General features: G+C 39.0%; 1 protein-coding gene across 3 annotated transcripts in view; it reads left to right on the top strand.

Annotated features, from left to right (window-relative positions):
• Positions 1-24,807, top strand: part of shoc2 (SHOC2 leucine rich repeat scaffold protein) — a 130,692-nt gene extending 105,885 nt beyond the window's left edge. For all 3 annotated transcript variants that reach the window (XM_063071227.1, XM_063071228.1, XM_063071229.1), the window contains 3 exons: positions 4,548-4,685; positions 17,175-17,292; positions 20,230-24,807. In XM_063071227.1, the coding sequence (XP_062927297.1) occupies positions 4,548-4,685; positions 17,175-17,292; positions 20,230-20,438 (465 nt within the window). In that variant the 3' untranslated portion in view covers positions 20,439-24,807. The remainder of the gene's footprint in view (positions 1-4,547; positions 4,686-17,174; positions 17,293-20,229) is intronic.
• Positions 24,808-26,677: the final 1,870 nt, after the last annotated feature.

Genomic DNA, 26,677 nt, shown 5'->3' with positions numbered 1-26,677 from the left:
CTCCACTCATCTTTTTTTCTCCAGTCCTGCTAAAGGGTCTCGGCCTGAAACGTCAGCTGTACTCTTTTTCATAGATGCTGCTTGGCCTGCTTGAGTTCCTCCAGCATTTTATCTGCAGATTTTCTCTTGGTTGTGATATAATTATTGCTTCAGGACTGCATACTTAGTTAATTGACTACACAAAGGCTGTTTTAGTGCCATGTAATAAAATGGGGCTATTTATCTTGTAACAGATAATCATACTGTCTTTTTTACATTGTGTCTGACCCATCCCTCTACTCCATTTGAGGCCAGTTCATTGGCTATATTTAAGAGGGAGTTAGATATGGCCCTTGTGGCTACAGGGGTCAGGGGGTATGGAGGGAAGGCTGGGGCGGGGTTCTGAGTTGGATGATCAGCCATGATCATAATAAATGGCGGTGCAGGCTCGAAGGGCCGAATGGCCTACTCCTGCACCTATTTTCTATTTGTTTCATTTTCTTAAATCATGTTATTTTTGTCTCATTTGTACGATCTACAGTATTTTCAGAGGGGGAGAGACCATAGTAGATGCATGGTTAACCTGGGACTAAATTATTCATAGAAGCTGCAATGTCAAACTGTTTGTAGAATAACATGAGATCAATACACCTACCATTCAGCAATGACAAGCAAGTTGTAGGGAGTGCTGGGGAAGTCAGGCAAACCAATCCTCAAGTTAGCTGCAAAACTTCAAATTTGCAAAATTCACTACAATGAACTTTGACTGGGTTTACATTTACCTAACACTACAGAGTAATAAATATCACAGTAATAAAGGTCTCTACAAGCTAGCATTCAACATGAAGACTCAAGGTCTCTGTCATGTTTGCATTGATTTTGCATCACAAAATGTTTTGGAACTGAAATGCTCTGAAGATTGAATACCAAATTCCTACATTCATTGCGAGGGAAGTTATGGTTTACTTACAAGTATAAAAATCTCTCGAAATGACTATTAATAAGAAAAAGGAATTTTGAGATAATTAAAACTTTTGAACCAGCTTATACACTGGAAGGTTTAAAAAGTTCCTCGTACCCAGTTGCATCAGCTTATCAATATGATTTTTTGATTTTGGATTTTAGATCTTAATTCAGATGGTTCATGGCATTAAAAAGTATAACAAAATTTCTGAATTTTAATATTTTAAGGGGTGGGGTTTATGAAATGAAATCTTATGTACACCTAAACAAGTCTCTTACAGAATATGGCAATAATTGAGCCACTATTTCACTTTTTTAAAAAGTTAGAACATGAGCCAAGTTTGGTTGCTTTACATCTACATTCAATGGCCACTTTATTGTACACTTGTTAATGTAATATCTAATCAGCCAAAAGCATGCAGACGTGAAGAGAGGCTTCAGTCAGAGAATGCAAAAAATAAGCTATAGGTAGATTTTTTTCCCTTCTTTACAATTGTTCAGTTGGAACAGTAGTGCCAGGCAAGATAGTGGGATGTGGGAAGGCAGGGAGACCTCAAATGTCCCTGATGACTACACCTGCGAGAAGTGCATCCAGCTGTAGCTTCTAACACTCCACGTTAAAAAGTTGTAGCTCAAACTGGATGAACTCTGGATTATTCAGAAGGCTGAGGGGGTGATAGATTGAACATATAGAGAGGTAGTTACGCCCAGGCTGCAAGACACAGGAAACTGGGTGACATTCAGGAAGGGGAAAAGGGTATGCTGCCTCCTTGGTGCCAGGATCCAAGACATCTTGGATCGGGTCCTGAGCATTCTTAACTGGGAGAGTGAACAGGCAGAGATCATGGTCCATGTAGGTACCAATGACCTGTGTAGGAAGAGTGGCAAGGTTCTGCAAAGGGAGTTCAGGGAGTTAGGTTCTAAGTTAAAGGGCAGGACCTCCAGAGATGTGATCAACCCATGCCATAGACACCATAGAAAAACTACAGCACAGAAACAGGCCTTTTGGCCCTTGGTTGTGCAGAACCATTTTCTGCCTAGTCCCACTGACCTGCACACAGTCCATATCTCTCCATACACCTCCCATCCATGTATCTGTCCAATTTATTCTTAAATGTTAAAAAAGAACCCGCATTTACCACCTCGTCTGGCAGCTCATTCCATACTCCCACCACTCTCTATCTGAAGAAGCCCCCCGCTAATATTCCCTTTAAACTTTTCCCCCCACACCCTTAACCCATGTCCTCTGGTTTTTTTCTCCCCTTGCCTCAGTGGAAAAAGCCTGCTTGCATTCACTCTATCTATACCCATCATAATTTTATATACCTCTATCAAATCTCCCCTCATTTTTCTACGCTCCAGGGAATAAAGTCCTAACCTATTCAACCTTTCTCTGTGACTGAGTTTCTCAAGTCCCGGCAACATCCTTGTAAACCTTCTCTGCACTCTTTCAACCTTATTAATATCCTTCCTGTAATTTGGTGACCAAAACTGAACACAATACTCCAGATTCGGCCTCACCAATGCCTTATACAACTTCATCATAACATTCCAGCTCTTATACTCAGTACTTTGATTAATAAAGGCCAATGTACCAAAAGCTCTCTTTACGACCCTATCTACCTGTGACACCACTTTTAGGGAATTTTGTATCTGTATTCCCAGATCCCTCTGTTCCACTGCACTCCTCAGTGCCTTACCATTAACTCTGTATGTTCTACCTTGGTTTGTCCTTCCAAAGTGCAATACCTCACACTTGTCTGTATTAAACTCCATCTGCCATTTTTCAGCCCATTTTTCCAGCTGGTCCAAGTCCCTCTGCAAGCTTTGAAAACCTTCCTCACTGTCCACTACACTTCCAATCTTTGTATCATCAGCAAATTTGCTGATCCAATTTACCACATTATCATCAAGATCATTGATATAGATGACAAATAACAATGAACCCAGCACTGATCCCTGTGGCACACCACTAGTCACAGGTCTCCACTCCAAGAAGCAATTCTCTACTACCACTCTTTGGCTTCTTCCATTGAGCCAATGTCTAATCCAATTTACCACCTCTCCATGTATACCTAGCGACTGAATTTTCCTAACTAACCTCCCATGCGGGACCTTGTCAAAGGCCTTACTGAAGTCCATGTAGACAACATCCACTGCCTTCCCTTCATCCACTTTCCTGGTAACCTCCTCGAAAAACTCCAATAGATTGGTCAAACATGACCTACCAAGCATAAAGCCATGTTGACTCTCCCTAACAAGTCCCTGTCTATCCAAATGCTTGTAGATTCTGTCTCTTAGTACTCCCTCCAATAACTTACCCACTACCGATGTCAAATTTACCGGCCTATAATTTCCCGGATTACTTTTCGATCCTTTTTTAAACAACGGAACAACATGAGCCATTCTCCAATCCTCTGGCACCTCACCCGTAGACACTGACATTTTAAATATATCTGCCAGGGCCCCTGCAATTTCAACACTAGTCTCCTTCAAGGTCCAAGGGAATACCCTGTCAGGTCTTGAGGATTTATCCACTTTAATTTGCCTCAAAATAGCAAGCACCTCCTCCTTTTCAATCTGTACAGTTTCCATGATCTCACTTCTTGTTTCCCTTAATTCCATAGACTTCATGCCAATTTCCTTAGTAAATACCGACGCAAAAAACCCATTTAAGATCTCCCCCATTAAAACCATGTGCTAGTGAGGCCAGAAATACGAAAATTATACAGTTTAACATGTGGCTAAGGAGTTAGTGTAGGAGGGAAGGCATCAGATTTTTGGATCATTGGGCTCTCTTTCAAAGATGGAACCTGTATAGAAGAGATGGTTTGCACCTGAACTGGAAGAGGACTGATATCCAAGTGGGAAGGTTTGGTTGTGCTGCACAGTAGGGTTTAAACTAGATTTGCAGGAACCAGAGTGCCAGAACAGTTCGTGAAGTGATTGTGGTGGCAGATGTTGGTAAGTCTTCAGACCTCAAGAATCAAAAGTCTGAGCATGGTGCATGTATTCAAGGCATGGATCAACACTTGTAATTATGATATAGTAGCTATCAGTGAGACTTGGTTGCAGGAAGGGCAGGACTGGCAGCTCAATATTCCACGGTTCTGATGTTTTCGATGCCACGGAGTGGGTGGGATTAAAGGAGGAAGGGTGGCATTACTAATCAGGGAAAATGCCACGGCAGTGCTCTGTCAGAACAGACTGGAGAAGTGGTCTCGTGAGACGTCAGGGATGGAACTGAGAAATAGGAAAGGTATGACCATATTAATGGGGCTATATTACAAACCAACCAATAGTCCGAGGAATTTAGAGAAACAAATTTATAGAGAGATCACAGATGGTTGCAAGAAGCAAGGTTGTATTAGGTGATTTTAACCTTGCACATAATGATTGGGTATCCCATACTGTAAAAGGACTAGACGGGATAAAGTTTGTCAAATGTGTTCAGGAAAGTTTCCAGGCAGTTCAGTTGAAACTGTGAAACTATATTTATCCTTTGACATGTTGCTCAAGCGTCAGTTATGTTTATAATAAACAGAGATAACTCATGAGATTATTGGTAGTTTAATGAATTTATTAACCTACTGGCTTACATTTAGGTTCTCATCTTATCAAATAACCTTCTTCGAAAGCTGCCTCATGGCATTGGACACTTAAGAAAACTGCGAGAATTGGACTTGGAAGAAAATAAACTTGAATCTCTTCCAAATGAAATTGCTTACCTTAAGGATTTGCAAGTAAGTGATTTATATGTAACCCAAACCAAAAAAATCTGGACTATTATCCTTCAACATTTTGTTATATTGTACTTTCAGGTTGTAGTAAAATGTAGCTCCAGCTACAGTTTTTTTCATGACTTTTGTTCATGTGAGGTTACAGATGGGAGCCAAATTTTTTTAAATCAAATACAAGCATATAACTGCCTAATTGGAATGGTAAGCCATGTTAAAGTTTACTTTCCCTTGGATTTTCCAATGTCTCTTTTGCTGTAGTTAATATTAAGGTTTCCAGAAGTGCATTCCTGCACCCGCCCAACATCGACAAACCTCCCCCACTGTCAAATGCCTGTTTTACCCTGTCCTATCTGGAGTGCATGGTAATGGTATTTCTGCTGTATCTCCTTTCGACAATTCAGAGTAAGTAATAACAACATTTCTACTCTATATGCAAGGTATAATTTACTTGGTTTAAAATGCAGTATAAAATAAGTCGATTTCATATACCCAAAGAAGATAATCCAACCTGCTGAAAATTTATAAATAAGTGTATTGTGGCCTTTTATCTGTCTGCCAGTTTTATGCCACACTTGATGTGAATTTAGGAAATTAGGTGTGTTCTTTCTTTGTTTCCAATTAATATTTGTATTCCAAGATTAACTATATACTGTACATAGAAGATTAAAGATGAGCTTTATTTATCACATGCACATTGAAATACAAAAGAACAGTGTCTTAACACATTCTGAGGATTGTGCTTGGGGGCAACCCACAATTGTCTGCCACCAATGTAACATGCCCTCAACTTACTAACCCTAACCATGCAACTTTGAAATGTCAGAGGAAACTCACTTGGTCACAGGAAGAATATACAAACTCCTGGAACAGTGGCAGGAATTGAACCCCAACCAGCGATCACTGGCGCTGTAAAGCAATTGTGCTAACCGCTATATTACCATGCCTCCCACTCTAAATATAAGCAAATATTAAGACAGTTGACATTTATTAACATTGTTGATAATTCAAAAAGTTTCATGTATTTGAGTGGCTTAAGGTTTAAAAAATGCAGAAATGGAAACTTATTGTAACATTTAGTGTTAACTTGCTATCTCTAATAAAAATGACTTTTATAAAATATTACTTGGGATTTTCTGTGATAGTTGGATTTTATCATGTGGATTACCTTATCTAGCGTGAGGATGAGCTGAGTCAATAAGACCGAGACTCATGAGAAGGTAAATTTTTAAAACAATGTCAGTTCAAAGCTGAGTTTATAGTCTAGCATGTTTACTCAAAAAAGTGAGCTGTTTGAAGTTGCAATCGTTTGAAGTAGGTTAAGAGAATTCAGGCCAGTGGTTGCTATGCAGTGTGTATTGGAGAAAAAAATGCCACATACTCTTAATGCTGAAATGTCCTTTCTTTGATTTCTGTTTACTTAAATGTTTCAAATGGTATAAGGAAGTTCTTGATCAAATATGTTGAAACAATAAATTAATAAATCTCTCTTATCCCTGTGGGGATTCTGGTGAAAGTTTGCAATATGTGTAGGAGATCCATCTTATCTGCTATAAATTGCATTGACACCCAAGATGTAGCTCAGTAACTCCAGAATTGGAATGGTCATTGAAACAAGACATAACAGTTCATAATCAAGTAGCAGGCATTAGGCCTGCTGGAGGAACTCAGCAGGTCAGGTCCTGATGAAGGGTCTCAGGCCAAAGCGCCGATTGTTTATTCCTCGCCATAGATTCTGCTTGACTTGTTGAGTTATAAGACCGTAAGATATAGGAGCAGGAGTAGGCCATTCGGCCCATCAAGTCTGCTCTGCCCTTCAATCATGGGCTGATTCAATTCTTCCAGTCATCCCCACTCCCCTGCCTTCTCCCCATAGCTTTTGATACCCTGGCTAATCAAGAACCTATCTATATCTCTGCCTTAAATGCACCCAATGACTTGGCTTCCACGGCCGCTCCTGGCAACAAATTCCACAGATTTACCACCCTCTGACTAAAGAAATTTCTCTGCATCTCTGTTCTGAATGGACGTCCTTCAATCCTGAAGTCGTGCCCTCCAGCATTTTGTGTGTATTACTCTGCAGATCCAGCACCTGCTGAATCTCTTCTGTTTAGGTTATTCGAGCTTTCTCCGAACACTTCAAACCTGTGATTCCTACAATATAGTTCTTTATTAAGCTTAGCCTCTAGTTTTGATCTCAGGCTTGTACCTATTGGCCTGAAATAAATGCAACTGTGTGCCATAAAGCTGATTCTTTTACAATAGGACGTTTTCTTGGTGACAGACTGCGTAAGACATAGATACATGAGGCCAGTTTCTGTGAATAGCTAGATCTCATGAGCAAGCCATGTTCACACACCTGATATCACACTCCCAAAACAGACAATCTCTTTCTGTGACCGAGCTCTGGGCAGATCACCAGGAGGACAGGAAAAGGTGTTCCCAAGGCCTCCTTGACGATCCTCACTGACTCCGTGCCATGACCTGTTAAAGTGAAGGAAGGCTTTTCAAGAACATTGAGGCCATGTATCAAGAGCACTCAGAAGCCCAAGATGAATGGAAGGGTAGGGATAAGAACACCGCCTCCATGGAAAAATCTTCACCCATTTTGCCAGACAGCTGTGGTAAATCTGTGAAGAAAGAAGTGGTCCATGACATCATTATGGTGTGAACTTAAAAGCCAGGTACTGTGTGGTGAACCTAGATGTTGCAGACACAGCTGTAAATTATAGGTCCCATTCAATGTTGACAGATTTGCTGGTCACCCAAAAAACTTGATGTGAGGCTTTGATAAGATAATGGAATAGGAATTGATGTAAAAGATGAAATTTAGTGGATCATGTCAATTCTGGCAGGTTTCATCATCTTTCCTTATCAGCTTTCTCTTGTAATTCCTGGTGAATTGGTCACTGAGTCAGAGACCATTATGGTTGACAGCTTGTGTGGACATTTTGATCTAATAGATGTTTAAATGGACTTGCTGGTCAGAGCTGCTGCAAGTATCTTTGAGATCTGCTCAGTGTTCAGGAATCGTTTTCATTTAAAAGAATCATGGGAGTAGAAATACTCAAAACAAGCTGGAGGAACTCAGCAGGTTGGGCAGCATCCGTAGAAACGATCAATCGACTTTTGGGCCGGAACCCTTCGTCAGAACTCCCGAAATGTCGGGTTCCAGCCCGAAACGTCGACTGATCGTTTCCATGGATGCTGCCCGACCTGCTGAGTTCCTCCAGCTTGTTGTGAGTGTTGCTTTGACCCCAGCATCTGCAGATTATTTTGTGTTTATGGGAGTAGAAATTACAGCTGAAACATGGAGCAAATTTGTAAGGAGATAGCAGATATTTGTAGTAAGCACAAGGTTGTGATTGTGGGAGATCTTAATTTTCCATACATAGCCCATTCTGTAAAAGGGCTGGATGGTTTGGAGTTTGTCAAATGTATGCAAGATAGTTTTTTCGAGCAATACATAGAGGTACCAACTAGAGAAGGGGCAGTGTTGGATCTGCTGTTAGGGAATGAGATAGGGCAGGTGACGGAGGTATGTGTTGGGGAGCGCTTTGGGTCCAGTGATCATATATCATTAGTTTCAATATAATTATGGAGAAGGATAGGACTGGACCTAGGATTGAGATTTTTGATTGGAGAAAGGCCAACTTTGAGGAGATGCGAAAGGATTTAGAAGGAGTGGATTGGGACAATTTGTTTTATGGGAAGGATGTAATAGAGAAATGGAGGTCATTTAAAGGTGAAATTTTGAGGGTACAGAATCTTTATGTTCCTGTTAGGTTGAAAGGGAAAGTTAAAAGTTTGAGAGAGCCATGGTTTTCAAGAGATATTGGAAACTTGGTTCGGAAAAAGAGAGGGATCTTTAATAAATATAGGCAGCTTGGAGTTAATGAGGTACTCAAGGAATAATAAAGAATGTAAAAAGAATCTTAAGAAAGAAATTAGAAAAGCTAAAAGAAGATACGAGGCTGCTTTGGCAAGTAAGGTGAAAATAAATCCAAAGGGTTTCTACAGTTATGTTAATAGCAAAAGGATAGTGAGGGATAAAATTGTTCCCTTAGAGGATCAGAGTGGATGGCAATGTGCGGAGCCAAAAGAGATGGAGATTGTTCTAAGAGTAAACCTAGCAATTATCGGCCTGCGAGTTTGACGTCAGTCGTGGGTAAATTGATGGAAAGTATTCTTAGAGATGGTATATATAATTATCTGGATAGACAGGGTCTGATTAGGAACAGTCAACATGGATTTGTGCGTGGAAAGTCATGTTTGAATCTTCCAACCTGATGGCATGAACATCGACTTCTCTAACTTCCGCTAAGGCCCTACCTCCCCCTCGTACCCCATCTGTTACTTATTTTTATGCACACATTCTTTCTCTCACTCTCCTTTTTCTCCCTCTGTCCCTCTGAATATACCTCTTGCCCATCCTCTGGGTCCCCCCCCCCCTGTCTTTCTTCCCGGACCTCCTGTCCCATGATCCTCTCGTATCCCCTTTTGCCTATCACCTGTCCAGCTCTTGGCTCTATCCCTCCCCCTCCTGTCTTCTCCTGTCATTTTGGATCTCCCCCTCCCCCTCCAACTTTCAAATCCCTTACTCACTCTTCCTTCAGTTAGTCCTGACGAAGGGTCTCGGCCTGAAATGTCGACTGCACCTCTTCCTACAGATGTTGCCTGGCCTGCTGCGTTCACCAGCAACTTTGATGTGTGTTGCTTGAATTTCCAGCATCTGCAGAATTCCTGTTGTTAATGAATTTTTTGATGAGGTTACTAAGGAAGTTGATGAGGGTAAAGCGGTGGATGTTGTCTATATGGACTTCAGTAAGGCCTTTGACAAGGTTTCACATGGAAGGTTAGGAAGGTTCAATTGTTAGGCATTAATATCGAAGTAGTAAAATGGATTCAGCAGTGGCTAGATGGGAGACACCAGAGAGTAGTGGTGGATAACTGTGTGTCAGATTGGAGGAGGGTGTGTAGCGGTGTGCCTCAGGGATCTGTACTGGGTCCAATGTTGTTTGTCATATATATTAATGATCTGGATGTTGGGGTAGTAAATTAGATTAGTAAGTATGCAGATGATACTAAGATAGGTGGCGTTGTGGATGATGAAGTAGGTTTTCGAAGCTTGCAGAGATTTAGGCCGGTTAGAAGAGTGGGCTGAAAGATGGCAGATGAAGTTTAATGCTGAAAAATGTGAGGTGCTACATTTTGGTAGGACTAATCAAAATAGGACATACATGGTAAATGGTCGGACATTGAAGAAAGCTGTAGAACAGAAGGATCTAGGAATAATGGTGTATAGTTCCCTGAAGGTGGAATCTCATGTGGATAGGGTGGTGAAGAAAGCTTTTGGTATGCTGGCCTTTATAAATCAGAGCTTTGAGCATAGGAATTGGGATGTAATGTTGAAATTGTATAAGGCATTGGTACGGCCAAATTTGGAGTATTGTGTGCAGTTTTGGTCACCGAATTATAGGAAAGATGTCAATAAAATTGAGAGAGTACAGAGGAGGTTTACTAAAATGTTGCCTGTGTTTCATCTCCTAAGTTACAGAGTAAGGTTGAACAAGTTAGGTCTTTATTCTTTGGAACGTAGAAGGTTGAGGGGGGACTAGATAGAGGTGCTTAAAATGATGAGGGGGATCGATAGAGTTGACGTGGATAGGCTTTTTCCATTGAGAATGGGGGAGATTCAAACAAGAGGACATGAGTTGAGAGTTAAAGGGCAAAAGTTTAGGGGTAACATGAGGGGGAACTTCTTTACTCAGAGAGTGGTAGCTGTGTGGAACGAGCTACCAGCAGAAGTGGTTGAGGCAGGTTTGATGTTGTTGTTTAGAGTTAAATTGGATAGATATATGGACAGGAAAGGAATGGAGAGTTGTGGGCTGAGTGCAGGTTGGTGGGACTAGATGAGAGTAAGAGTTCGGCACATACTAGAAGGGCCGAGATGGCCTGTTTCCGTGCTGTAATTGTTATATGGTTATAAAGCAAAGAAGATTTCAGTTTGTAATAGAACTAAAGCATTGCAACTCAAAATTCTGCATAGAGCCCATCTGACTCCAGATCATCTCTCGAAATTTAAGACAGGGGTTTCTCCAATGTGTTCTACATGTAAATACTGGAACTTTTCACCCACTGTTTTTGGACTTGTCCCAAACTTCAGGCATACTGGAGTGATATCTTGGGTGAAATGGAAAAGATTCTGAAGATAGAGCTTGAACTGGACGTAGCATCTTTTCTCTTAGGCTTACCCAGCAGTTGTATTATTAATGCACGTCAGAAAAAGCTTTCTAACATCCTGACTTTTTGTGTGAGGAAGAACATTTTACTTTGTTGGATATCTGATAAGGCCCCTGGACTTTTTGGTTGGTGTAAATTAATCATGGAATACATTCCTTTGGACTTTTGGACATCTACAGTACACTCAAAAACAAAGTTTTCATAAAACATGGCAACCTTTTCTGCAGTATATAGATGTAAACCTGTTGGCTATACTAATAAGGGCTTTTGTATAGGATGTTGTGGTGATGTCTACATTTTGATGGAAGTGTTCTCATGCCTGATATTTGTGAGGGCAAGAAATGTAAGTGTATCTGGAAATTGGAAGTTTTGTTTTGCTGAGCAAAAAAAAAATTAAAAAAGAAATGAACAGTATGGAATCCAGTACGATATATTGTGATATTTCTGAAATTTAAATTAATTAAACAAGAAAATCCCAATTAAAAACAGAATCATGGACAATTGTAGTGAATTGAACAGAACAGAAAGTTTGACAATTTAGTTCTAAAGCTGTCAAAATACAACTCCTAGTAGGCAGGTTCATTTTTTTAAATTGAGTTCTAATGATATGAATTCTAAGACGTATAAAATGTAATGGGGAGTTTATATATTTTTTAAAGTAGTATTCTTTTGGATTCCACATTATAGGAAGGATATGAGGCAATTACTTAACATTTGAGCACTGCCTGGTAAGATGAAGAAATATAAACGTGTTTAAAAACTGATGCTGATTTTGTTTGAGCAAAGGAGATTAAGTGCTGATCCTTTTTACTGAAAGACAACTTCAGTGGTTGAGATATGTCAAATGAGGGTATCTAGATTTTTTTAAAAATGTAATGCTTGTGCATTTTTATGATTACGTGACATTGAAAAGTGCAGTACAGCTTAACAAGTACCCACTATATATGTAGTGGCTAAAATGCATATTAGTACAATGCTGCCAAAAATACCAAATACAGAGTGGTCAGTGTGAATTCCTGTCAGATGTGGAAAATCAGGATATCTGATCTGTGGGAATTGCACCCAATTTCAGTGCCTGACTGTCAAGGAGTTGGAGCTGGAGTTAGATAAGACTTTTGAACAGGTGTCACACTCAGAGGATAAGCTTCGGGACAGTAGATGGGTGATCACCAGGAGAGGAAGAAGATAAAGAAGTCAGTGTAGGATTCCACTGTGGCCATTCCCCATCGCAACAGTTTCCTTTGGACACTGCTGTGGGGATAACCTATCACGGCACAGCAGCAGCAGCCAGCTCTGAGGCTCAACAGGGAAGGGTAAAGTCAGACTGTGCGGTAGTTAGAGGGGACAGACAGGAGGTTCTATGGCCGCAAAAGAGACACCAGGATGGTGGGTTGCTTCCGGGGTGCTAGGATCCAGGATGTATTGGAGCCATTGCAGGATATTCTCGAGGGTGGGGGAAGATGAGCAGCCAGAGGTCGTGGTGCATACTAGAACAAATAACAGGCAGAAAAGGTGAAGAGGTCCTACACTGTGAGTATATAGAGTAAGGAAAGAAGCTAAAGAGAAGGACATCCGAGGAAGTAACCTCCCGATTACTCCCGGTGCCACCGGTTAGTGCGGGTAGGAATGGGGTGACAGTACCGATGAATGAGTGGCTGCAGGGATGGTGCAGGGGACAGGATTTCAAGTTCTTGGATTATTGGAATCTTTTCTGGGAAAGGGTGGGTTGCACCTGAACTGGAAAGAAACCAATATTGTGGCCAGTAGGTTTGCTATTCAAGAGAGTTTAAACTAGTTTTGTAGGGTGTTGGGAGTTGAAACACCAGGCCAGTATGGGAAGGATCGGACCACAAGGTTAGATGTTATGGAAAGTATTGGATAGCAAAGTTGAAATAACAAGTATGATGGGCCCAATGATTTGATTTTCATCCCTTTCCCAAAATACTCCGAGCATTAATGTGAACAGGATTAAGGTGAATCCTGAGGCATTCTATATGTCCATCAAGAGGATAACTAGGGAGAGGGTGGGACCACTCAAGGATAAAGAGGGTTACACTTGCTTGGATGTGGAGAATGTGAGTGATGTACTTGAGTACTTCGCTTCAGTATTTATCAAGGAGATGGATACGGAGGACCAGGAGGTCAGTGCTGAGTATATAAATGCATTCAGCAACAGTTGGGTGTATAAAGGGATGACAGGAGGATGAATACGGGGTCCTGGTGGAGGACTTTGTCAAATGGTACAAGGTGAATTATTTGCAGCTCAACATCAGTAAGACAAAGGAGATGGTGATAGACTTTTAGAAAGACCAAGCCTGCACTGCTCCTTGTTACTATTGATGGTGAGGACCTAAAAGTATCTGGGGGTGCAGGCTTGAATGCCTATGGTCTACCTCTACTTAAAAAGAGATCAAGGGGAAAATCCTGGGAACTATAAACCAACGAATCTCACATCAGTTGTAGAGAAATTGCTGGAGGAAATTCTTAGGGATAGGATATATAAGCATTTGGAAATACATGGCCTACTTAGGGAGAGCCAGCATGACTTTGTGTGTGGCACATCGTGTCTTACCAACTTAATTGAGGTTTTTGACAAGGTGATGAGAGAGATTGATGAGGGTAGGCAGTGGATGTTGTCTACATGGATTTTAGTAAGGCATTTGAAAAAGTCCCTCATGGGAGGCTAATCCAGAAGATTAAGATGCATGGAGTCTGTGGCGAATTGGCTGTTTGGATGCAGAACTGGCTTGTGCATAGGAGACAGAGGGTAGTGGCTGAAGGGACTTATCTGAGCTGGAGATCTTTAATTTGTGGTGTTCTGCAGGGATCTGTGCTGGGACCTCTACTGTTTGTAATGTATATAATTGACCTGGATGAAAATGTAGGGTGGTTTAGTGAATTTGTGGATGATACCAAGATTGGTGGAGTTGTGGATAGTGTAGAAGACTGGCAAAGAATACTGTGCAATATAGATCAGTTGAAGATTTGGGCAGAGAAGTGGCAGATGGAGTTTAACCCAGATAAATGTGAGGCATTGCACCTTGGTAGGACAAATACAAGGAGACAGTACACTTAGGGTCAAGACCCTTAACAGTGTTACTGAGCAGAGAGATCCTGGGATCCAAGTTCATCTCTCCTTGAAAGTGGCTACACAGGTCGATAAGGTGGTTAAGGCGGCTTATGGAATTAGTCGAGGCATTGAGTTCAAAAGTCAGGTAATTATGTTGCAAATTTTTTAAAACTCTGTTTAGGCCACACCTGGAGTATTGCACACAGTTCTGGCTGCCCCACTATAGGAAGGATGTTGAAGCTTTAGAGAGGGTGGGGAAGAGGTTTACCAGGATGCTGTTTGGTTCAGAGGGCATGTACTGTCATGAGAGGCTGGATAAACTTGGATTGTTTTCTCTGGAGCATCAGAGGCTGAGGGGAGATCTGATAGAGCTTTATAAGATTATGAGAGGCTTTGAGAGAGTGGGGGTGGGGGTATCTGTTTCCCAGGGTTGAAATGTCTAATACCAGAGGGTGTGCATTAAAGGTGAGAGGAGGTAGGTTGAAGGGGGATATGAAGGGTAAGATTTTTTACTCAGTGGTGGATGTCTGGTATGGTGGTAGAGGCAAATACATTAGTGTTTTAAGAGATGTTTAGATAGGCAGATGGGTGTAAGGAAGATGGAGGGATATGAACCTAGTGTAGGTAGGAGGGATTAGTCTTTGTGTATTTTTGATTTGCTTTTTAGCTAGTTTGGCACAACATTGTGGGCTGAATGGCCTGTTTCCATGCTGTACTCTTCTATGTTCTTTCAATGTTGTACTCAGTTCTAGTTGTCTTGTTTGAGACAGTCAGGGCACAAGAAAACTTTGTTTCATACTTATCAAAAGTTCTGTGGGATAGTTTACAAAAACATCAAAGGGTAGAAACTTTAACATGACCAAAGTACTGTCTTTGTGGAGTGCACCTTAAGTACTACACTGAAGTACTAGATCACACTGTATACTTAAGCCTGTGAAACTGGCTTTGAACCCATTATCTTGCTGAAATACTCAATGTCCTGTGCCAAATAAAGAAGAGGTTTAAGATGAAAAGTAGAAAAAACTTGTTAGTCCAAGGTTGCCATGTCTTGAATGTACTCAAGTGGATTGCCTACATATTAACATAGATTAGTCAGATTGCTGAAGAGAAATGGTTAAGTGTGACTATATTGGATTAGACTACTTTTGTTGGTTAATACCAGCACTCACACAGTGGTTTTAGTCTGTTTGTGTTGTAATTCGTGACATTCTGTGGCAATCAGCAAAGCTCGAAGAGTTTGTTGTGACAATATTATTTTTTCATTTGCAGCACAAAAGAAATGCAACTTTTTCTCAGTTAAATGTTGCTGAAAGTTAACTGAGCTGCAAGTGAAGACTTTTCTATGCAGTGAGCACTCTTTCTGCATAAAATCAGAAGTTTCTGTATTCCTTGCAATGTTCTAATTTCTGACCTCAAACAAAATCCTGCACAATTGCTCAAGTTCTGCAAGGCTTTTTCAAAACTTATGACACATCATTTGGGTTTGCATTTTTTTCCCTGAAGAATTGTGTCAAAGTGCAATGTGGTTAAATGTACAATCATTTAGAAAGACAGCAGTTATGGTTGCATGTACGCAGTCGGCACATCTCATTTTAGAAGGTAGCAAATATTTCACATTTCAAAATATTCTTAAAATCACAGTAATCTATAGGGGAGGAAGCTTCTTTTGAACCTATGGCTGTCTAATAGAAGCAAGTTTGAAAATCCCATTTTCCAATGTTTAGTACTTGTTGAGGCTTTCAGATATGAGCGTTTCCCCTTTTTTCACTGTTCTTTCAGGCATTAAAATTTGTCTTTGTCTTTCTGCCAATTAATTGGATAACTGTCTTTTTAATGACTTTGAGTCACTTATTGGCTCTTCTGCTTAAGTCTTATTAACAAACTTTTCAGATAGACTCTTTGATGAAATTTTTTCTGTTCTAAAATAAGCAGCCTCCATCGTTCCAGCGGCTGAAATTCTGAACCTTGTAAATTGACTCTTTTGGAGTGCTGTCACTTTTATTCTGAAATGTGCTGATCAGAATTGTCGTAGGTGTGATGTTATTGGTATATTTTGCTGTTTTTGCTTCACCTTCTGACTGTCGTATTCTGTGTCTATGCCAGGAAAGGAGGATAACTTGTATGTAGTCATAATCATTGTTATTTTGAAAAAAAAAACAACAATCTGCTGGGAGAACCCAGCGGGTCAAGCAGTATCAGTGAGAGGAAAGAAATATGCCAATGCTTCAGGCCAAAGCCCTGCATCAGGACTGAGTGGTGGGACAAATGGCCAGCACAGGGAATAGAAGGGGGCTTTGAGGCAACTGGTGGACTGAGATGATAGGTAGGGGAAATGAGCAGCTGGGTGGATTTGGAAGTGTGTAGCAAGTGAATGATAGATGGAGGCAGACAAAAATTAAGAAGTTTTTAAAAGCGCAGGAAACAATATGCTGGAGGGGGGAGTGTGAAGATGGAAGACAGCTGCTAGAAGAGATGTCGGCCTCCATCTATCATTTAAAATAAATATCAACCTTCCAGTTCTGCAGCATAACTTGTTTAGCTCTTAAAGTTGCAAATGTTTTAGTGATCCTCCTTTTCTGACATGACAACTGATTATCTGTTTAAACTCTTCAATTACATTCCATACCATTTTACAGAAAAGTGTGGCTATTCTGAAATTGAATATTTTATTGTTAAGGCATGAAGCAAGTAGATTTTATGTCTCAATGTTTGGAAAATTGTTTAGTGCTGTTTAAATTGATTAATTTTGAAAAAAAATTGTTTCATTTAGACATTAATCTCATTTTGAAATAGGATGTTAATTAGTATCTGTTAATTACTTCTCGGACTCCAATAGAACCTCATTGTGCATGTAGTACTGCACTTCAACTCCGAGCATACTACATGATGCTTTACAGGTTTCCTTTACTCTCAACTTGCATATGACAGCATTTCTGTAAAAAGTTTGCATCACTTAAGTTTGTATTTTTTTTTAATTTTAGCACAAACATAAGTAACTTTGGCCTTTTTCCACCTGTGTTTGCATGAAATTTGTTATAATCTGTAAATGGAAATCAGAATTGGCAAGAGACAGAATATCTTTTTTCATGGAGAGGTTTCTGTATTTGCTGTTCTTCATATATTTGACCCAAGTCAATTTTTGTTTTATGCATGCTTAAAACTAGATTTTTATTTCCTAATAGAAACTGGTCTTAACCAACAATCAGCTGACTACACTTCCTAGGGGAATTGGTCACTTAACCAGTCTGACTCACCTTGGCTTAGGAGAGAACTTGCTCACTCATTTACCTGAAGAGATTGGTAAGTTGACAACCAATGGTGCATGATCTTGAACCTTGAGTTGGCATGTAGAAATATTATAATAATATTTTAAATGTTGACTTGTTAAGGTGAGAAATCTTACTGTTAGAAAACAGATTTTCCATTACAAAGCATTTCAGTCAGAGCTCAGCAGTGCTGGGTATTGTATTACATGATCTATGCTCAATTCTACCCCAAATAAAACACGTAATGGCAACAAGTCCTAAAGATAACTTGTTAATTTTTTCTTTATAATTCACCTCACTTCACTCTGATCTTTGCCTCTGATCTTTCTGCTTGGGTCTCAGATCCACCTCACTGTCTAAACTGGTGGAAGGGGTATGGGTGCAGTACCTCTGCATTTTCCTAGTTGTGCTTTAGACTTTGGGAACCCAAATCAAAGCTACAGGAATTATGCCCCCTCAGGAGACTCACACAAGCAGGTCAGAATTCATCACATTAGGCAGTCTACTCATCTAGCCACACATCTGTCTGTGCAAGTTGCAGGTTATAGATATTATCAGCATTTACTTTTTTCCTTAAAAACTTACTGTGTCAGTGGAAGATTGGATTTCGTTAACCTTTTCTTTGTCTTGTGTTTGAATGTTTTTAAAACATGCCAGGATTATTAAGCAAGTTTGTATTGAGCACCGGATTTTTGCAAACTGGATGTTTAAAATCAAACACAGGACACTACAGCACAGGAGAAGCTCCTTTTGTCTAACATGACTTGTCTAATGACGATGCCAATCTAAACTAATTCCATATGCCTGCACAAGGTCTATATCCCTCTGTTCATTGCCTATTTATGTCTGTTGGAATGCCCCTTAAACTTTGCTGTGATAACCTGCTTTTACTACTCCTTCTGTCAATAAATTCCAGGTACGTTCCATATATAAACCTGCCTTGCAAATGTCCTTTAAATATTCCCCCTTTTACCTTAAACTTTGACCATTTGATATTGCTTGACTATCCACCCCATCCATGCCTCTCATTATTTTATATGCTTACATAGGTCACTCCTCAGGCTCTAACTCACTAGCGAAAACAGTCCAAGTTTGTCCAGTCTGTCCTTTTAGCTAATACAGCTCAATTTGGACAACATTGTGGTGAACCTCTTATGTACTATTCCATGGCCTTCACATTCTTTCTATAGTGCGGCAACCAGAACTGCATACATTGTTCCAAATGTAGCCTAACTAAACTTTCACACAGATGCAATGCAACTTGCCAGCTTTTGTACACAATGCCCCAAATGATAAAGGTATGCATACTGTATGCCCGCTTTACTGTTTATCCATTTGTTGTCACTTTCAGGGAGCATATTAATGCTACCAAGTGTCCTCCCATTGACTTTATACTTTCTCTTCTTGCATTTGAGTTCCCAAAATTATCACCTCATCCTTTTCAAGTTAAACTCTATTTGCCATTTCTCTTGCCAAATTTCCAACTGATGTATGTCATGCTGTATCCTTTGTCAACTTCCCTTGTTTTCCCATCAAATTTACTAATCAGACCATCAATATAATAAACAAGAGGTTGCAGGATTGAATGGTTTGTCATATGAAAAACGCTTGATGACTCCGGGCCTGTATTCACCAGAATTCAGAAGAATGAGGGGTAACCTCATTGAAACCTATCAAATGGTGAAAGACCTTGATAGAGTGGATATAGAGACAATGTTTATTATGGTGGGATAGCCTAAGACTAGAGGATGCAACCTCAAAATAGAGGGGTATCCTTTTAGAACAGAGATGAGGAATTTCTTTAGCCAGAGAGTGGTGAATCTGTGAAATTCTTTGCCACAGGCAACTGTGGAGGCAGAGTCTTTATGCATATTTAAGGCAGACATTGATATATTCTTGATAGGCCATAGCACAAAGGGATACAGGGAGAAGGCAGGAGATTGGCTGAAAGGAAAATGGGATCAGTCACGATGAAATGGTGGAGCAGACTCAATGGGCCAAATGGCCTAATTCTGCTCCTATCTATATCTTATAGTCTCAGCACTGAGCTGTGGGACAAACTCCATTCAGAAAATTCTTTCTTCAGTGATGAAGCCAATTTGGATTCAAATTAACAACTCTATTGATCTTACAGGACTTAATCAGCCTACCATGAGGAACCTTGTCAAATGCTTTACAAAAGTCCCTGTAGACAGCATCCCTCAGTAATTATCTTGCCCTCACCAGTTATCTTTCACATCCAAAAAGAGTAAATCAAATTTGTGAGACAGGGCCTCGTTTGCACAAAGTTAAACTAACTATCAGTAATAAGTCCATGCTTTTACAAATGTGAGTAAATATTGTCTTTAATAAACCAGTAATTTCCCTACTACTGATGTAAGGCTTACTACCCTCTAATAGATGAACTATTTTACGTTAAAATTTGTCAATGCTCTTTTATCAAAATCAATGGAGTGGAAAACATTAGTAACATAATTCTGCAGATGTTGGAAATCCAGAATAACACACAAAATACTATCTTATTGATTTAGGTACTTTCTTTTTTTCTGCTTTGATTAAGTTTGTGTTTTAGGCATTGTAATCCCTTTACCTTTGGAACATAAATCTTTATTTATTGTCACTTATCATTTATGCCATGTCAAAGTATAGCTTAATGTTGTTTTAATTTGCTGGTTTTAATGAATGGTACAGAGATGAAGCCTGATTATTTTTCTTCGTGTTGTGGGACTAATGCTACTTGTTTCAGATTCAGATTCACATGCACATCGAAACATACAGTGAAATGCATTGTTTCTATTAGCAGCCAACACAATGCAAGGATATGCTGGAGGCAGTTGTAAATGTTGTCATAACATCCTGATGCCAACATAGCATGTCTGCAATGCTCATAACTGTAGATTCTAAATCTTTGCAATAAGTTGTGCATCCAGCACAAAGGCTTCTATTAATTAAACTCCTGGATATTTTACAGGTACACTGGAAAATTTGGAGGAATTGTATTTAAATGATAATCCTAATCTGCACAGCCTTCCTTTTGAGCTGGCACTCTGCAGCAAGTTGTCCATCATGAGCATTGAGAACTGCCCACTCAGCCATCTTCCAGCGCAGATTGTAGCTGGTGGTCCATCCTTCATCATCCAGTTCCTGAAGATGCAGGGGCCTTATCGTGCCATGGTTTGACTGAATACACTGTACAAAATATAAATTGCATTATTGTCATTATATATAAAGCAATTTTACTAAGACTGCAGTATGTTTCTGGTAATAGAGGAATTGTAGCCATTTAGAATTTTTTTAAAAACTTGTAAAGAATTAGTGCTGGACTGAGGGTTCATGTGAGAAGTAACATTCTTTTTTTGTGGGTGAGGTTTGGGAATGGATGTTGCAAAATCTTCAGCATGATTTTTATGTATTAACATTTGAACATATTACTTTGTGTATTTAATATGCAATGTAATATTTTCTTAACTATTAACATACTCAGTGGCAGGCATAGGACCTGGGGAATTCTCTGAATATGTAGGTGCCAATTACCATTCTAGTTTTATCTTGCATCTTTGATTTCTGCCACTAGATAATAAGTCACGGTCAGAATTGCAAAAGCCTATAAATACTTCAGGCCTGCCATTTTCTTTTGTGTCCCAGTCTAATTCTGTGATTGATAAAAGTTAAGTCATGAAGTTTTAGGGTGGAAGGGAAGATTTTGAAAAAATAGAAAAGGGAAGAACCATGCAAGGTAGGCCAAGAACATGTATGTTCAAAAGCCAATGGTGGGAAGAACAATTAAACCAAAGAGAGAGACAACAAATGCAAATTAAGGCAATGCAGAGAAAGTTTTAAAAAAAATCTCCCCACATACATATTTTGTATATTTGAAAAAGACTACTTAAATGATTTTCTGGGAGTCAAGTAATGTCCTTATAAATAATTTCTGTATATTCTTGATCAGTTCCATCATAGTCTCCAAGATTTGCCATTTGATTTAAGCAATTGTGTGATGCTGACAGGCAATATTTGTATAATACAGATCCACTGGTCATACACTGCATTGCTTCATAGTTTGACTGTACTGTAGTCTATGTAGTATATACAGGAATATGGCCATTAAAGTTTGTTTCCTATTATTTCAATAACTCCGACCCCCCCCCCATCAAGTGCAAAGAAGAGCTTAAGAGCAAAGCAAAGGGATACACCCAGACCCAGCCAGCTTTTTCCTAAGTGATCCATGGGAAACACTTGCATAACACAAATTTTCTCTTGCATACGATCTGAAACCTTTTGGACCATAGATGCCTAACATAAAGTTCTCTGTTTCTGGAATTCCATAATAAAATCACCATATTCCCCCAACCCTTTACAGCTTTAAAGCACAGTGATCAGTTTCAAATCTGTTACTCCATCCAAGAATTGGTATTTTTATAACCTGTCCTTCATGTTGTGTCTGCACATGAAGCTTTGTGTGGAGGTCTAATTTTCCTCATACACATTTTTGCTGCTGCATGTATTTTTCCAAATTGTATGTATGGGTTATTCGAGTCCTGGCAGTTTACTTTGTTTGTTAATGTGAATACATGTACAGTAAATCCATGGAAAATGTTTTTAGGAACTATTCTATAAATGAAATGCACATAGTATTGATATAAAGCATTCATTCTGTTCAGTGTTCACTTGAGGGAAGTTCCCCAGTTGGACATAGTTGATTCAGTGTTTGTACAGACTATTGCCAGTTGCTGGTGTAGTACATATCACTGCATGTTGTCAGCATCTTTTTGGTTACAGGAAGGCTTTTATATCATGTTTGCATGTCTCTCTCAAATGATACTGCATTTTAAGACTTAAATTTAATACAATTAAAAATAGTGAATTTTTAAAATTTCCTTTTAAAAGTTGTTAAAACTCAAATTGCACTGAAATAGAACCACTTTTCTTTCTCCTCGAGCTGTACTGTGATGCTCATTAATTATAACTTATTGTTTGTCTACATTTTGCTGTTGTCTTGAATGGTTCAGATCTGTTTGCTGGAGAATTCTTGCTTTCAGCCTTGCAAAAAAAAACTGTTGTGAACTTATTCTGCTCATCAATGTAATTTATGTTGTCATCTCTTTCAAAAGATTTCTATTTCCTGCAAAAATTTGCAAGGTAGAAAATGAAGTCTGTGAACCAAGGGATGTGTAATACTTAGTCAACACTGCAGCAACTGTGGAGTAAGCTGTATGCTTAGTTGTCATCAAAACAACAATTCTTTGGCAGTTACTTACTGCCTGATTATCCCTGTGATCATCTTTTAACCTCCAACAGATCCTAAATTAGAGACAACAAAGAAATCCAAAAGTTGTAAAAGTGATATTAAAGCAGTATTCTTCAGCTGACAGTATTTTGCTATCAGTGTAGCCTTTATTGACTGGTTAATTTAACGTCAGCCGTCACTGTCCAACATGTATTGATTAGGCTGCTTTGTGCAATCTATTTTGCATTGCAGACTTTTTGTTTCCACAGTCACTGGTTTGTACTTAGAATGTGAGCAAGGCTACTTCCTGGTACCAAATGTTACCTTTAATCTGAAGTATACTGCAAGTCAAAATTTAGTGTTCAATAAACATTTAAATTACAAGGTTTTCTAGTTAAAACATGTCAGCAAACATAAATGAAACAAAAGTAAGTTCTTTTAACTGAATTGGACAGTAAAACTTTTAATATTTCTTGTGAATGTGGTTATTCCAGTATATAAACTGTAAGGTGCAAATTGTATTGCTGTGTAGGACAACAGACTAAAAGATCACATGCTAAATATCAGTTTTTATCTAAAATCTGTGAGGTCTATTTGTAATGTTTATGGTTTTCATTTTTACTCAAGTTGTGTTTGGCCAATCCTTGCCTTGCTATAGGCAGGGATTCACAACCTGGGGTCCACGAACCTCTTGGTTTATGGTAGGGGTCCGTGGCATAAAAAAGTTGGGACCCCCGCTATAGAGCATAATGTATTATTACGTATCAGCAGATATGAAAAGAAAGTCTTTTGAATCTTAAGTTTTCAAGTGCATAGTGAAGACTTTTGTCCTTCTGTTTTCTTTAAATAACAAAAACATTCAAGGTTTTCAGCCTTAGTGAAGTTTTAAAATTGCAGTATTCACTTTATTGTTGCATCCACTGGTACTGTATAACAGAAGCAGATAATATTCCCTTTTAACAATTTGTCTACAGTTCAGTTTATAAAAATCTTATTGTGGGATTCCAGTGGAGAAATGCACTGAGAAGCTGTGCATTAGTAATCTCAGTATTCTTCCTGAAGTATTGACTGAAATGGTGGATCTTTTCTTCATGCTTTCTGCCATTACCCGGTGAGCAAGTTTGTAGAATTTTTTAACGGTGCAAATGTATTCATGCATTCACACAGCTGCTTTGTTGGATTAGTTCCAAAATTCATTTTGCCAGATTTCAGGTTAGGCTGATTCAGTCAAATTTAGTGAGTCATATTGAGCAATCTGAAAAGGTTAGATCTTCCCAATTTTCTGTAACTCAACGTCACTTTGAAATTTACTGCCTTTAAAGTAGCCACTACCTTCTACAGCTTTACCACTTGTGCTCCTAGTTAAGCTACAATGATATTTTCTAGACTACAACATTTGGAAGTATACTATTGAGAAGTCGATGATCAGTAAATCAGACAATTAGAGATGCATTTTGAATTTAAGTGCAATTTATATAAAGAATTTTATACATGCATATCCCTGATGGCAGCAGATAAATTATTTTCAATTATTCTAAACTAATTTGGCTAATAACCAGTAAGTCTACAAAGAATGGTTTGCTTATTTTTTGCCTGCCTCTTTCGGCAGTCCTTTTACCAGATAGCACAAAATATGTTTGTTTACTGGTGCAATCAGACCATTAGACTGCTCACCAAAATAAACAATGTACAAACCAGTAAACAGATATTTTTAAACCAGTTGTCATTTAAAATATTAAAATGCCTCTTTATTTTGTTTTTATAAAAGTCATTCAGTGTATCTGTGCATTCATTATAAATAGTAAATTTGTAAATGAGCTGTTGTTGAGTCGTTTGCAACTGTTGCATGACTTTAAAGGCTTAAGTGTACAATTAACTTTGATCCATGGGTGTGGCAAAGGGGTGGGGGATTACTTTTGGCTGCTGTCTTGGAAGGAACATTCACTTCCATTGTAACGTTTAAAGTAAGACCTTTTAATATTTCTGTTCAGGTAAGAATATTAAAACAAGTATCACAGGTGATTGTATATCTGATATGCTATTTCATTTTGCACACAAGCGATGACATTTTAATGTGTTGCCATTATTTCTGGTGTAAACAATATTAAACTATTTACTGAAACTTCGGTTATTCTAAAATGTGTTAAGTCTTCTGAAAAATGGGAACCTTCTCATAAGTTTAATGCTGCTCACTTTAATCTAATACTAATTATTATTTTCTAATTTCTCAGAAACTAAAGGTTAAAATATTTTCCCAGCTTCTTTACAAGATACTGAAAGTGAGCATTTTTACTTAAAGATATCAGCCAATAAATTCTTCTTGTGCTGCAGTGTTCTGTGTACTTGGCAAAGGAATTTAATTAAGGTTGAACAGGACCCTAAAAATCCTGATTGATTTTTCCCCTATCTATGGCCTGTGACCTACCTGAATTCCTTTAAGGTGCAGCTGGCAGAAGAAAGCCCTTTGTGCATGTTTGAATGTACGGAACTGATCCAGTTGCGCGCAAGCGCAGTGCTCATGTGAAACAGGATGTTGCTAGGCATGGCTGCAGACAAAATACATGCGGTCTTTGCATCAGTGCTTTAGTGTGTTTCAGTGTAACTTAAGGCTACGTCCACACTACGCCAGATAATTTTGGAAACAAAGCCTTTTCTCTTCGTTTTGACAGTCTGTCCAGACTAAAACGGCATTTTCATCCCCTGAAAACGGAGATTTTCAGAAACGGTCTCCAGAGTAAATAAATCTGAAAACGCCTAATATCCATTACAGTGTGTACGGGGTAACCGGAGCTTTTTAAAACCGCTGTCATGGCAGATGGCGGCAGCCTGGCATTTCCTCCCCCCTCCCCCCCCTCCTTTATTGTCGCCAAACAATTGATACTAGAGCATACAATTGTCACAGCGATATTTGATTCTATGCTTCGCAGAACCTAACAATTTCAGAACAGACGGCAACGAGACTGAAGCCAGAAGAGTTAGAAATGTACTCATCAAATACTTTCACCCATAGCTTACTGAATATATAAGCATACTTACTTTGCCCTGTTTTCTGTCCTTGCTTATATGAAGGTGGTTTACCTATTCATGCAAGTACTTCTCTGACAATAGATGTGTAACAGCCTAATGTAACATTGTATGGAAATACAAGATAACACTGATGCAGACATGTTTTATACATTTAACAAGGTGCTTTAATAATACAACAGAGTTAGTCAGTTTTTCAATGTTCGTCGTCAGCCCAGTCATACTGTCCGTGAACTCCCTGTCGGTTGCCTCCATACGCTCCAGTATTTGTTTTTTTTTCAGTTTTAAGTCCTCCTGCGCGAGAGCCAAGAGCAATTCATTTTAAGCTTTTCTAGTCTGTAACTGGACAAACGCGCACCAAGTATTCCGTTTCCTTTTCGCTTGTTTTCTGTGTGTTCTGCGCATGCCCAGCAGAGGAGATTCGCCCAAATATCCGTGTTAGTGTGGACAGAGATATTTTGAAAAATGCTTAGTGTGTACGCCTGTTATTCTTACTCAAAACCGCCGTTCAAAATTATCTGGTGTAGTGGGGACGTAACATTAGTGAACAAATCAGGGAAGCTAGGTTCTTTAACTCAAAACCAAATTAAAAGCTTACAAAGTACATCAAATGGAATGACTACTTGCACTTGCAACACTTTTTAAAAAGGTACACTTTCAAACGACTTAACCCCCCACCCCCCCCAGTATTTTGTAATTAATGTAAATATATTTGTGCTAGGACTCACTTGGCTACCAATAAAATGGGTGAAATATTTTAGAAATCCTAACTGTGGTGTGTAACCCATTTGCCTTGGGTGCAAAGACTCTTTGGAAATCAGTGTGTGTATAATTGCCTCTCGTCAACGTTTAAGAATGGAAAACTGACATCATAGCATTAGCTAAAGATGAGCTCTTTGTCATTCAGGGATGAACTACAAATGCTAATTGTATTCACAGCAAAATAAAAATATCTAGGACTCTTCAGTATTCACTCCAAATATATTATTCTAAATAAAAAAAATTAGTTGATAGCAACTATGCAGTGTAACTTTAACATTGACACAATATGCAAAATGTAATTAGACCCAAGTTACAGCAAGGAAATGGCAGGAAAGTTGATTGTCTTTCTCAAGCTGACTCAAATGCAAAAGGGAATTGTTTTATAACAGCAAACATGCAAATCATT

This window comes from Mobula hypostoma, chromosome 19 (assembly GCF_963921235.1).
Source record: "Mobula hypostoma chromosome 19, sMobHyp1.1, whole genome shotgun sequence".
Lineage (NCBI taxonomy): Eukaryota > Metazoa > Chordata > Chondrichthyes > Myliobatiformes > Myliobatidae > Mobula > Mobula hypostoma.
The sequence above is the reverse complement of the archived record's forward strand: the minus strand, read 5'-3'. Positions and strand labels throughout refer to the sequence as shown.